At 43.9% G+C, this 14541-nt stretch overlaps 1 protein-coding gene across 2 annotated transcripts in view; it reads right to left on the bottom strand.

The window, feature by feature from the left end:
- Positions 1-110: 110 nt before the first annotated feature.
- The window catches only part of Glyr1 (glyoxylate reductase 1 homolog), a 38748-nt gene continuing 24317 nt past the window's right edge, over positions 111-14541 (bottom strand). The window contains exons 10-16 of one of the 2 annotated variants that reach the window (XM_055604402.1): positions 13269-13368; positions 8656-8766; positions 7373-7474; positions 6519-6681; positions 6114-6293; positions 5673-5797; positions 111-1924 (exon numbers count right to left, since the gene is read on the bottom strand). In XM_055604402.1, the coding sequence (XP_055460377.1) occupies positions 1850-1924; positions 5673-5797; positions 6114-6293; positions 6519-6681; positions 7373-7474; positions 8656-8766; positions 13269-13368 (856 nt within the window). In that variant the 3' untranslated portion in view covers positions 111-1849. The remainder of the gene's footprint in view (positions 1925-5672; positions 5798-6113; positions 6294-6518; positions 6682-7372; positions 7475-8655; positions 8767-13268; positions 13369-14541) is intronic. The other variant, XM_055604403.1, reaches the window with a different exon arrangement.

Raw genomic sequence — 14541 nt, 5'->3', positions numbered from 1 at the left:
AGGAACACATAGGGAAGGACTCAGTTGGGCAGACACTTGGAGGCCGGGAGGTGGATGCTATCTGGCTCCAACTCCAGGTCCCCAAAGAGCTAGAACACAAGTGGGACAGCTGTGGTACCAAGAAACGTTTTATTTATTTTTCTTGCAGTAGCTTTGTTAATTGCACAAAATCATGTTTTGTTTTTGCCATTTAAACATCACACAATCCTATTCTGAAAGACAAATGTTCATTAAAAACAAAGCAAAAATAAAAATTCACAACCTTAATCACCTAAATTTGTCATTTTAAAGGAAAAAGGGGAAGGAAGGGCTTTCTTACAAGCATTTTCACAATGTCACATTTTCTCCATAAAAGGAAAGGATTTCAAAACGAAAGGTGAAATAAGCTTAAACAGAAAGTCATAAAAAGAAAACTTTACAGAATTGTCAACAATATTAAGACAACATTGACTAACCGGTTTCCTTATAGCATCCTCCCCATCCCCAAACCCCAGGACCAAGACAGGCTACGTCCAGACAGACACTCGTTCAGCATCCCAGTGACTGAGCAATTGTGCTGACCCCTATAAGCATTCCCTGCTCCTTGCTCGTGTCCTGAGATCCTTACCCCAGGTTCTTCCCGGTGGAAAGTCAACTTGTGGCTTTGGAAATCCAAACTCACAAGGAGGAAGGCTGACAGCTCTCATGTGACAATCTAAGCCTCTCTGGTCCCCTCTCCAAGGAGAAACACTAGGGCCTGCAGATGACTGGCTCCACCTCTGAGGAGCACTTAGGTTAGTACACGGCCCAGGTCAAATCTGTCCCAACAAACCCAGGACTTGGAACCACTGATACCAGCAGAAGTGAGGTTCCTTGTTAAAAGCCCAGCCTATGAAGTGCTCTTTATTGGTGCTGGTCAGGCTGGGTCTGGGTCGAAGGAGGATGGAACAGAAATATTAACTCCATGGATGGAAAAGGGAAAGAGGGGCATGCAGGGAACCTGTGAAGAGCAGGCTGAACAGGTAGCCTATCTGAAGAGACCGCCATAACGGAAACAGGAAGGAGCCACTCCCATACTCCACTACTCCCAGTGTCCTTAAGACCCTTCCAGTGGGCTGGAATGCAAATCCAAACAAAACCTCCTGGGAGGAGCAGGCTCCAGCCAGAGCCAACAGCCAGGGAGCTGGAGGCTGTGGACTCTGCTCTCGCTGAAGAGGTGTCTATGTGGCCACAAGAATCTCTCTTCAGTTCACAAAGACGTTCTGGGAGCTGCTGTTTAAGGTAGTGTCTATAGGAAAATCCTCCTCAGCTGGAGGTCCACAGAGCCTCCTCTGGGAGTCTGCTGGTTCATGATGGCCGAGGGGCCTCTCCTTCCAGGGGTCCAGTGGGAGGCCACGGACCCTTTGCCAGCCTCTGTCCTGGGGAAGTCGAGAGAAGGCTTCCTGTGCTCCCTGCCAGTTCTAGCTCCTCCAGTCCCTTGACCAGAAGGGGGCTGAGATATGACAAGCTTGGAAGAACAGCCAGGCAGCAGTTTCTGGGCAGCTTCTATCCTGGATGTGTGTGTCTGTGTGTGTGACAGAGACAGAGGACACAAGAGAAACAGAGAGAATACACAGCCTCCTGCTCCAGGGCCAATCAATGCCCGGCTCAAGAGCTTCTTCACAGCCACCTGTAGAGACAGATCTTCATATCCCTGCCCAGGGCCTCAGGGAGGGAGGGTGCTGCTGTGTACTGTGCTGATGCAAGTCTCAAAGTCTGTATAAAAGGAAATGGAGACAGGTGACTGGTCCAGAGTAAGTCCCAGAACCCTGACCCCACACCGGGAAGAGAGGTCAGAGGGAAGATGGGAGGGTGGATGGGCGGGCAAGGCTTAGTGTATGTAGGCTCGGTACACGGCAGACATATCATTGTCAGACTGGTCCAGTGCCTTGGCTCTTTTGTACACCTGAAAAAAGAAGGAGGTAGAGGTTGGTCTCTAGTCACAGAGCAACTATGTGGAGACCTAGCCTTGACTCCTGAAGGTACTTCCAGATTGTTCTTGCCTGTTGCTTAGCAGGCAGGACCTGGAGCTTGAGATGCCTGGGTACGAATCCTGGCTTGATGTGGGGCAAATGCGCTACTAATTTATGTAGGCTTCTGCCATAGGCTAATCTGAAGAAGGAAGAGTCACAGCCTCATGGCTTTACTGAGAAGACTATATGTACTTAGAGATGTGAAGTGCTCACTGATGTCAGGAGTCACTATGGCACCCTCAATGCAAGTAACTCTCCAAGGGTGTTTTATTATCCCCAGGGCCACTGTGCCTTACTTTTATAAAAATGGCTGGCACCTCCTAACCAACTTTCAAAGGCTCCTTCGAACTCCTGATCAACACAGCAGTTGCACCCTTCTACCTCTACTTGCCACCTCTCGGTTATTTTTTGTTTTAGTCAAATTAAAAATTTTATTTATTATTTCACCTGTCTGTCTGCATGTATGTCTGTGCACCATCTGTGTGCCTGGTGTTCTCAGAGGCCAAACAGATTTTGGATCCCTTGGAGCTAGAGTTACAGACAGTTGTGACCTATCATATAGGTACTGGGAAACCAACCCAAGTCCTCTGGAAAAGCAGCTGGTTCTCTTAATTCCTAAGCTATCAGCCCCAGTTTTCAGGTTTTGTTGTTTGAGACAGGGCTTTCCTGTAGAGCCCACAATAAGCTCATGTTTTGTTTTGTTCTCTTTTCTTTTGCATTTTCTTTTCACCAGCTGTCCTGGAACTCACTATGTAGCCGAGGCCGGCCTTGAATTCAGAGATCTGTCTGCCTCTACCTCTAGGAGTTGGGACTAAAGGTGTCGTTGCCTTCTTTCCAAAACAGCCTACCTCCCCCAAACTATATTTCCTTCCATCCTTCCTTCTTCTCTTTTTTTTATTGAGACAGGATTTTTCTGTGTAGCCTTGGCTGTCCTGGACTCGCTTTGCAGACCAAGCTAGCCTTGAACTCACAAAGATCCACCTGCCTCTTCTGGGAGTAAAGGCATGTGCCACAACGCTTTGACATTCAAACTATGTTTCTTACACGCTGAAGTTATTGCTTGTTTAAAAGGTTCAAGCTTATTTTGTGTTTTCTTCCATTAAAATATAAGTGACATGAAGAAGGGAGCAAGTCCCCAGCAGCTTGAGAATAGTCAAAGCCACCATGAGAAAGGCAACAGGAAACTCAGTTTTGTTGAGGTGATATGCTTTGCTGTACACAGGGCAACTTAAGAGTTTAAGCAGAGCCAATGTAAAGCAGAATACACACAGCTCTGGTATTATCTGTTAATGAATGAAGGTTGAATAGCTTTCTAGACCAGACTCCCAGAATACCATCAGTGGCAGGGGTGTGATAAGAATTTTTTCTTCTTCTTCTGGGACAGGGTTGCTCTGTATAGCCTTGGCTGTCCCCTAACACACTCTAGACCAGGCTGGCCTTGAACTTACAGACCTCTGCTTGCTTCTGAGTGCTGGGATTAAAGGTGTGCACTACCACTACCCAGCTTGGTAACAAACTCAGTTTTTCAGATGAAAGGAATAATGCCAGAGAAACATAATTTTTAACAAGAAACAGAAGGATGGAAAGGGCTATCAAGAGAACTAGTTGAGAAACTATGATTAGAAATGAGGGGGGCTAGAGAGATCACTCAGCAGTTAGGAGCACTGGCTATGCTTCCACAGGACCAGGGTTCGATTCCCAGTACCCACAAGGCAGCTCATAACTGTCTGTAACTTCAGTTCCAGGGGATCTGACAATCACACATATACAGGCAGGCAGAATACCAACATACATAAAATAAATCATCAAAAAAAAAAAAAAAAAAAAAAGAAAGAAATGAGTATGTGGTAAAATGAACAAGGTAGTTGTGTTTCTGTTTCATGCAAGTTAAGGGTATCGACTGAATACTGACAACAACCATTACAGAAAAGCAAGCACTGTCAAAAAAGCTAAGATATGAATAAAAATTAAGTTCTACCACGCACAGATAACCTTAGGAAGAGGAGAAAGAAGGAACAGATAAAGACAGGGACTGACAGAAACAAATGCTAAAAGGACAGCTCCAAATCCAATTGCAAAAGGGGCAACAGGCTAATGGAGCGGCTAGCCTTGAGAGCCCAGTCTCAAGGTCTTGCACAGCGAAGAACCTGAATTCACATGATACAGGGGTTTCACAGTCCAGTTCCACTGTGAAATGAAGCAAAATTCTGCTTCCAGTGAACTCTGCCAGAGCAGATGCAAATTGGACCTTGACCCACCACAAAGCTCTCCCAGCACAAGCCCTGAAAAGAACCCTTCATAACCGCATCTAGGATGAGTTTTATGAAGATGCTTCAAAATACAAAAGAAATACCCTGCCAAGAGTCATGGTTAGAAATTAAGTGGGGGATGCAGAGATGGTTCAGTGGTTCAGAGCCTTTGCGGCTCTTGTAGAGGACCCTGCATCAACTGCCTCACATTGCCTGCATTTCCAAAGGGATCCCACATCTCTGAGTTTCTGAGGACACCAGCACTCATGTGCATACACTCATATAGACTTATACATAATTAAAAAGAAATTAAGTTCAAGTTCAGCCTGGTCTACAAAGCCAGTCCAGGACAGCCAAGGCTACACAGAGAAACCCTGTCTCATAAAAACAAAACAAATAAACAAAAAGGCAAAAAAAAAAAAAAACATCTGTAATACTAGCACTATGGACACGGAGGTAGGAGGACTGTGACTTTGAGGCTAGTCAGGGCTACCTTAATGAGATCCATGACGCCTGAGCAATGAAATGAACCCTGTATGAGAAGGGCAGAATTAAAGGAGAGAAGAAAACTTCCCAGTTACAGCTAATATATGCATGATGTAAACAGTCAAGCACTTTGTTCAATAACTGAACAACACAAACCAGCCACTACGCTCCAAGAGCAAACTCACATCCTGTTTTCAATGTTTTTGTGGCATTAGGGATTGAATCCAGGGTCTTGTGTATGCTAGGTAAGTACTCTACCAAGAAATGATAGCTAGTAGTGTACAACTTTAATCCAGCATTTGGGAGGCAGAGGCAGGCAGATCTTTTAGTTTGAGGTCAGCCTGGTACATACAGTGAATTCCATGACAGCCAGGGCTACATAGAGAAATCCTGTTTCAGGGAGAGAGAGAGAGAGAGAGAAAACAAAAAGGTATCCTTTTAAAACTCTAACTAAGTTGTGCAGGCTGGCCTTGAACTACTGCTTCAGCCTCCTAAGTAGCAAGGGCTATAGGTATGGACTACCGTATTTGGCTCCATAAACTTTATAGTAATCCAGAGATCAAAGAAGAAATCACAAAGGAAGTAATAAACTGCTGTGGTTCAGAAGGAAATGAGCTCTTACAATTATGTCATACGTATATCTAGAACTGTTGCCTAGTGTTCATCCTTCAGGGACTAGATGGAGAAAATTAATTTAAAGACAGAAATAGTACAATTCTGTACATGATGTCCCCTTCCTTTCTTGGCTCAATGTAGTGAGAAACAAGTATGAAATTTAAGAGTTAGATGTGGGGACACATGCCTTTAAGTCCAGCACCCAGGAGGCTGAGCAGAAAGTCTGTAAGACCTGTTGTCAATAACGGAAGAAAAGTTAAGCAAGCAGGACAGAAATAACAAACAACTAAATTCAAGGATCTAGGGCCTGGGCTACTTGAAGTCAAGTTACCTCATTGGCTGCAGCTGCCATGGGAGTGGGGTGGTTGACTGCATCACCCAGTGCAATGGCCAGGCGGAGATCCTTCTGAATGTATTTCAGGTAGAAGTCAGGTTTAAAGTTTCCTTGTAGGATATCTGAGGAGGGAAAGATGTTCATCAGAAGTCTAAAGACCTACATGAAAATTGCCTTCAGAGTATCAGACTCACCCCCCCACCCCAGCAATTGCAAAGGGTACAGTCCTGTCCTTCTCCATCTCCAAAGATTGAAGACCCACTCTAAGACACAAGTACCATTTTCACTGTGTCTTTGGGTCTCCTCTGACTGGGGCAAGGACTGACTGGAAAGGGAGCTCGAACACAGTGATAGGATTCTCTCCTGGATGGTCTCTGACCCAGCTGTTCAGCTCTAATGAAAATAAAATTGCAAGAACTGAGACCAAATGTGACTTACTTTGGCACTTCTGGTCCAGGAAGATGCTGGCCAATTGTCCCTGATTGAGGATGTCCAAGAGTGTCTGCTGTGATTGGCCTGTCACCTGGGCCAGCGTAAGCCCCTCAGCAATGGTGGCCATGAAGCTCCCTTGGACCATGTTTACAATCAGCATCATCTTCGCTGCATTGCCAACTTCACCTGCTCAGGACAAAGGTCATGTCCCAAGAATCCTATAGGCAGGTCATCTCTACCTCACCCACACACCCTGAAAACCTCTTTCATCTGTCCTGGATAGAACTGCCTCTTTTTCCTTCCAGGCACTAATTGTGCCTGGCAAAAGCAGCTTTCTCTTAAGGGAGCCTGGAGGGAAGGCCAAGTGGGACCTTGTACACAAACCCATGTACCTCCCCTGCCCCCAATTACCTAAAAAGAAGGAGGTCTTTCCCATTGCCTGGAAGCAGCTGCTGCAGTCCTCATACAAGCCCCTGTCTCCGGCTGCTAAGATCACCAACATCCCATCATTGGACAGTTGCTGATTCCCTGAAACTGGGGCTTCCAGAAAGCGACCCCCTCTGGATACAATCACCTGTAAGGAAAGCCACAACTTCTGATGGTTCTTGCTTCTCCATGTACGGAGGAAGGAACATCTTTGGGGGTCATGGTGTCTCATCATAGGGTATGTTAGCATGTTGCTATCTATACTAAGGTCCCAAAGCCAATATATGTACTAAAGTTTCCTACTGTAGTGGGTCAGACAGGCTATCCTTTAAACAGAAGTGAGTCACAGAATGTAAGAAAGGAAGTGGGGTCTGCATCTTATTTCCCAGTGTGCTGGTTCTTAAGAGACCAAGGGGCAAACATGGCAATACAGATGCCTGGGCTGACCTCCTGCTATCTGGACCCTGCCCATCTCTGAATTCAGCCACCCTCAAAACACAAGTGGGCCCAGAAGATTGGGAGGAGGACACTATGCTAGACTCAACTGTAGACAGCTGCTTAAGCCAAAAAGGCCACACTGGCAGTCTGGAGGCTTCTCACTGTAGGAGGGCTGACATCATGGGACCTCCTGTCTACTAGCCTGCAGTGACCATCCATGGCCGTTCCAACCAGCTGAGGATCTGAAGGGGGACAGTCAAGAGGCTAGTCCCAAGGCTCCCGACGTCCGCTCTCGTTTTGGTTCTAGTGTAACCAAACTGCCCGTACTTGGGTGTGGTTAGCCTGTGTCTTGGGCTCCCACTCAAAAGATGATCCAGAGCCAGCCTACATAAGGCTGCTACCTGGGCCAGCTCGGTGACTGTATCTGCATCCACCGTTGACATGTCCACATAGCATTTCCCGGGTCGTATCCCTTGCAGCACACCGCTGGGGCCCAGCACCAGCTGTGGGGACACAATGGAGAAGCAATAGCCCAGGCTTGCAGTTAAGTGCTCAGGAGTCCCTGCAGAACACAGTCTGTTGTGTTTTGGGGGTTCACTGCCCGATCAGAAGTTAACTATTAAAAATGAAAAGGAAAGAACCACTAAATATGTATGGGATAGAAAAGTAATTCCAGGTAGAGGGATCTCTGTGAGTTCCAGGACAGCCTGGTCTACTTACATAGTAAGTTCCAGACCAGTGAGGGCTACATGAGATTTTTGCAATACATAGAGAGAGAGAGAGAGAGAGAGAGAGAGAGAGAGAGAGAGAAAGAGAGAGAGAGAAAGAAAGAAAGAAAGAAAGAAAGAAAGAGAGAGAGAGAGAGAAAGAAAGTTAGGTTGTGGTGGAGCACAGAGGCAGGCACATGAGACTCTTGCAAAGAAAGAAAGAGAGAGAGAGAGAGAAAGAAAGAAAGAAAGAAAAAGAAAGAAAGAAAAAGAAAGAAAGAAAGAAAGAAAGAAAGAAAGAAAGAAAGAAAGAAAGAAAGAAAGAAAGGCACATGAGACTTTTACAAATAAATTAAGTAAGTTAGGCTGTGGTGGAGCACACCTTTAAGCCCAGAGGCAGGCAGATCTCTGAGTTCAAGGTCAGCCTGGTCTACAGAGCAAGTTCCAGGACAGCCAGGACTCACAGAGAAACCCTGTACTAAAAAAACCAACAACCAAACCAAAACAAAAAACTAACAACAAAAAGTCATCCCAGAACGTTCTCTTTTCTCTTTGTGTTTTGGTTTGAAAGACAGAACCTCATTAATTATTTTAGGGGCTTCTTTGAACTAGATCACTCAGTAGGGTCATTACTGTACTTGAATTTGTAAAACATGCAAATTCAGCAATAGCTAAAATAGGAATTGGCCCTTGGACCAAAGGAAGGCATACTCAGCCACAAATAGTCCAGCTCAATAGAATACCTGGAGCCAGTTCAGGAAAACATTTAAACAGACTTCAAAAACCCTAGAAGTTCTTTGTTTTGAATTAAAAGAAGTCTGTATTCAACTTTGACAACATTTCCCAATAGGAGATGGCCCCCAGAAGGGATATCCCCCCACATGCAGACACTCACTCAGTGTGCAGGGGAGAAGGGGAGGAGGCCAGCCAGCTCTCTTGGCTACAACCTGAGATGCAGAGGGAAGGGGGATCCTTACGTCCTTGGCTGCCTTTGGATCCGACACACAGGCAAAAGTGATGTCACAAGTTGAAACGACTTCAGCGGGGGTTCTTCCTAGGCGGGCCCCCTCCTGGATGAACAAATCACACTGCAAAAGTCACAGATCCTAACGTGAGCTACGTGCAATGCACAACAAACATGCCGGACAGGCCAGAGATGTGTAGCCCCTGGCTGGTCTCCCAAGGCGGGAGGCTGAGGCTGAAGCTCTAGGACACTAGAACTGGAGACCTGGCCCCTTGAGCATAAGTGGACACAGAAACTTATAGACTGCCCTGTTCAAGCAGATGGACATAGTATCTAGAATGATATACTACTTCAGATGCAAAGCCAGTGTCTGTTGAAGGCTGGCAGTTTGAAGAGCAGGATATGTGCAGCGTCTAAGTGAGCTCCTTTGTGCTGGTAGAATTGTGGCAAAACCAGCCCTGTGCCCTGAGCACATGCAGAGGGAGCAGGGCTGGGCTGTGTGGTCCCTTTCTTTTGACTATCATTTCATCTTGTGCTGATTTCAAAGCCTGCAGCCAGGTTAAGACTTATGCAGGGTCCCAAAGACCTAACTTTTTTTTTCCCTAAAATTAAAATAATCCAGAATATCCTATAAAACAGATCACTAGTATTTTGGTATACTTTTTCCCAATAAGATATTGAAAGAGATAATCAGAATAATTGTAAGTAGTTTTTTTTGTTTTTGTTTTGTTTTTTTTGATGTGGTGGTGCATTCCTTTAAGCCCAGTACTTGGGAGAGAGACACAAATGGATCTCTGAATTCGAGGCCAGCCTGGTCTACAGAGCGAGTTCCAGGATAGCCAGGACTATATAAAGAAACCCTATATTAAAAAAACAAACCAAAAAAGGTAATTAAATTTGTCTGCATATATGCATATGCACCACATGTGTGCCTGCCTGGTGCTTAGTGCTCAGAAGAAGGTGTTGGATTTCTTGGACCTGAAGTTATGGATGTTTGTAATCTACCATGTGATTCTGGAACTGAAACTGGATCCCGTGCAAGAGCAAACAGTGTGCTTGACCACTGAGCCATTTCTCCAGAACCCCTAAAAAATATATATTTTTTTAACTGAATTAATTTTGTGTGTATTTTGTATACATGTGAAGGTCACAGAATAATTCTGGAGTCGGTTCTCCTTCCTCTACATGGGTACTGAGAGCTTTTGCAGTGAGTACCTTTACCCACCGAACACACTAAACCACAGTTCCTTTTTCTTATCATACAGACATAAGTACCTTCAGTTGGTGAACATTCAATATTGTCCAATTTTTGTTTTGGGGGAGCTATTATCCAATAACTATGGATCTAGATCTGTAGAGATAGCTCAGTGGTTAAGAGCACTTGCTCTTTTTCCAAAGGACTTGGGTTTTATTCCCAGCACCCACATGGCAGCTCAGATAGCATGTATGCCATATATATGTCTGTGCCCTCAAAAGACCAGAGGAGGGTGTCAGTCAGATCCCTTGAATGAGAGTTACAGATAGTTATGAGCCACCGAAAGTACTACTAAGTCATTTGTCTAGCCCACCACGTACCCTTAAAATAATTTTTTTTGACAATGTTTAATTCTGTTAGCTTAGGTTGCCTTCAACTTGCTAGGCAGCCCTGGCTGAAGGATCATCGTGATCCTTCTACCTAACACATGAGTCATCCTAACTCAATTTTATTCTTTCTTCCTGAAAATTAAAACCATGCTTCTTTTTTATTACTTTAGAAGCACTGGCAGATCACTATTTTGTTGTCAATTTGATACAGTCTCATTGTGTTGGGCAGTCAGTCTAGCCTCAAGAGATCCTCTTACCTCAGCCTCCTGAGCAGCTGGGACTACAGACATATGCCACTGTACCTGGCCAGAGAACTATTCAAAAATTTATTGTTTTTACAATTATTTATTTAGTGATGTGTGTGAATGTGTGAGCCTGAGGTTAGAGGACAATGTACAGGAGTCCCTCCTTCCATAATATTGGTCCTGGTAATCACATTCAGGATAGGTGGTCAGTACCTTCACCTACTGAGCCATCTCCCCAGTACCAAAGACACTTTGAAAAAAAAATGCATGAGTTTGTATGTGTAAGACAGCACCTCACTATGTAGCCCTGGTTGGCCTTTAATTTTCTATGTAGACCAGGCTGGACTCCATCAAACTATGAGATCTCTATGCCTCTGCTTCCTAAGTGCTAGGATTGAAAGCAACAACCATCATGCCCAGCCAAAAAATCATTATTACCTATAGCCTTAAAGGAAATTCTAATAGAGAAATCCTGCCTTGAAAAACAAAAATCAAAAAACAAACAAACAAACAAACAAAAAGCTGGGCGCCTATAATCCCAGTACTTAGGAAGGCAGAGGCAGGTGGGTCTCTGTGAGTTTGAGGCTAGCCTGGTCTACAAAGCAAGTCTAGGACAGGCAAGGCTACACAGAGAAACCCTGGCTCAAAACAAAACAAAAAATACCCCCCCCCCAAAAAAAAAAACTCTAAACGAACAAACCAACCAACCAACCAACCAACCAACCAACCAACCAACCAACCAACCAACCAAAAAAAAAAACCCAAAATAGTAACAACAAAATGCCAAGGCAATTACTACAAGACTAAATGGTTTTTCACAGTAGTCTTGCCAGGCCTTGAGATGAGTGAGTACTTCAAGCTTCGTACTGTTGATTTCTGTCCTCTATGAAGCAGGTGCTCCCACTCTACTACTTGCACAGAGATAGACAAGCAGAGTATCTTGCCATGGAAGATAAACAGCACATCTATGATTTGAATATGGGCCTGTCTAACTCAACTCTCAGATGCTTCAATCTTTTGTCCATGTTGTCCCTTGACTTCCCTTACCCACAGCAGTTGCAGTGCTGAGGAGAATGCTGGAACCATACAGACTGCAGTACAACTACCCAGTGTTCAACACCTATGCCTAACAAGAGAGCATGGCCTTTGGAGCTACTGCCCCAGGCTCCCCACAAAACCCCAATCATTAATCTGTTCTTGAAAAGCACCTGGTCTAGCAAAAATCATTTTTAGCAGTAGGGATACTGAGAAAGAGAATCAAGGCCTTGCTCTAACACTGAGCTACACTCCAGACCCTAAAATATTTTGTTTAACTTGGTTTTGAGACAGGGTCTTACTATGTAGCTGACCTGGAACTTGCACTGTAGGAATGACCTGCCATAAATTCAAGAGATTCCCCCCCCCCCCCCTTGCCGGCATCAAAAGCTTATACCACCACACCCAGCCCCTATGACATTTTTTGTTAATTATCATTTTGGTTAATAATTTTGCTATCCTTCAGTGATCAGCTCTGACTTCAGCCCTGTATTTATTATACACAGGGCTCAAGCTGGTAATGTGTCTCAGGAAGCACTTTTCTAGTCTCTGGTCCTTCACTCTATTCAAAAACGATGTTCTTTTTATTACTGTAAAATGCCTTGCTCAACCTGCTCGGCATGGGCCACATCACAGATACGGTATAGTTGTTACAAAGGATGAAGCTGGTCTGCCTACATGCTCCATGTTATGGGGTACACTTCATTTTATAGCAATGGGTCTTTCTGCTGCTATTGTTATCAGTATTTTTTTTTTAAGATTATTTTTATGTATGTGTTTATGGACACATGAGCACAGATGCCTAAAAGCCAGAAGAAAGCATTGGATCTTCTGGAGTTATAAGTGGTTGTGAGCTACCTGATGTATATGCTGGAAAGTAAATTCTAGCCCTCTAGAAGAGCAGAACATATTCTTTAACTGCTGAGCCATCTTTTTAGGCTTTTTTTTTTTTTTTTTGAGACAAGGTCTCTCTACATAGTCCTGGCTGTCCTATAACTTGCTAGCCTTGAACTTACACAGACTCACCTTACACAACTTCTGCCTCCCAAGTACTGGGAGTAAAGATGTGTGCCATCACGGCAGGTTCATTGTTTTTTTTTTTTAAGACTCATTTATTTATTTATTTATTTATTTATTTATTTATTTATCTATTTATTTATCTATTTATTTATTTATTTATTCATTTATTTATTTATTTATCTGTTTATTTATTTATTTATTTATTCATTTATCTATCTATCTATCTATCTATCTATCTATCTATCTATCTATCTATCCATCCATCCATCTATCTATTCATTCATTCATTTATTTTATTAATTATACAGTATTTTGCCTGCAAGTGTGCCAGCAGGCCAGAAGAGGGCACCAGATCTTATTATAGATGGTTATGAGCCACCATGTGGTTGCTGGGAACTGAACTCAGGATCTTTCGAAGAATAGTCAATGCTCATAACCTCTGAGCTAGCCCCCATTGTTTGTATTTTCGATAAAAGGTCTCACTGTAGCCTGGGACTTCCTATATAATGTAGGCTATGTCTCAACTTCCTAAGTGTTGGAATTACAGCCATGTGTCATCATACCTGGCTACACCTTGGGTAGTTTTAAATAGTTAAAATTTTATAGCAACACCCTACATATACTTCTGCTTGGACTAAGCTCAGCTCTTGTTTTACTTGGTGCAGAACACTGAATAGAGACAGATGTCTACCTTTAGTTACCCCACCTTCCAAAGCCAGCAAACCTCTGCCTTAATACTTACTTTCTCTGCAGTCCGGTTCCAGACAGTCACTGTGTGACCCATTTTTAGCAAGTTGGAGACGATGCCACTTCCCATTAAGCCAAGGCCCAAAAATCCTATCCTGAAAGAGAGAGATAAAGACATGTCCATCTTGCAACACAAGTGACAATGTACCTTTTTCTTTTATGTCACTGGACATCAAACTCAGGAGAATTTCATGCTAGGCAAATGCTTTACCAATAAGTTACATTCTTGGTCCAGCACTGGACCTCATCCTCTTCTGGACAGTCAGTAAAGGTCCCTAAATGCATATGACTATGTCTAGATCTTTAACCATCAGAGACCAAAGCATGACTTTCATGGCAAGTCTTCCAATTGTGGGCCCCTATGCTGCTCAGATAGAGCGTCTGAGCGTCTAATTCCACTCCACTGACAAAGCACAGAGCTAGCTTCAGCTCTTGAATGGCTTCCTGATCAGTAACCCCGTGCACTAAGCTTTCAGACCACTACAATGTGTGCTAAAATACACAAACCACAGACACAAAGTGCTGAGAGCCAGGCCACCTCCACAGTGCAGGTGCTAGGACTAGCATGCACCACGCCTTGCTGACATCTGTTCTCCCAGTCTCTCACCTTTGGACCATCTACCTACATCTTCTAAAGCGTTGTTCCCAACACTTTCTTCTCAGTTCATCTTGATTCTCTGTGACTCTTGTGCATACAGCAAATTTTGTTTAACTTTAACTTCTTCTAATTACTGCTTCCTGCCACTGGAGAACTGCTATCTTTTATGTACTTGTATGGAGATCTTCATCTTGCCTAAATATCTTTTCTGGTTCTTGTATTTTATGAGTGTATATAGGTAAGAAGATAACGTTGAGTGTCATCACCACCTTTTTTGGAGACAATATTCCCAGTGGCCTAAAACTTGCTAAGCACATGAGGCTAGCTGGCTGGCCAATGAGCTACACTGATCTACCTGTCTGCCTGTCCTTAAGCACTGAGATCAGAGGCATGTACCACCATGCCTGACATTTTCGTGTTGGTACTAGGAACTGAAATTAGGTCCCAAATTATATGTCAGGAGCTTTACCAACACAGCCATCTCTCTAGACCTTTTTATTTTTTATTTACTTATTTTTTTTTTTTGGGAGGAGATAGGCTCTCACTTTGTAGCCCAGTTTGCCCAGGTATGTGTCAGCCTCCAGAACACTAGGATGCAGGCTGAACCACTACACTCAGTTGGTTTTTACGTATCTTTATCTTTTCTTGCATGGTATAATAGTTAAATAAT

Source organism: Psammomys obesus, unplaced genomic scaffold (genome assembly GCF_907164565.1).
Source record: "Psammomys obesus unplaced genomic scaffold, mPsaObe1.curated_primary_1811, whole genome shotgun sequence".
NCBI lineage: Eukaryota > Metazoa > Chordata > Mammalia > Rodentia > Muridae > Psammomys > Psammomys obesus.
The sequence above is the reverse complement of the archived record's forward strand: the minus strand, read 5'-3'. Positions and strand labels throughout refer to the sequence as shown.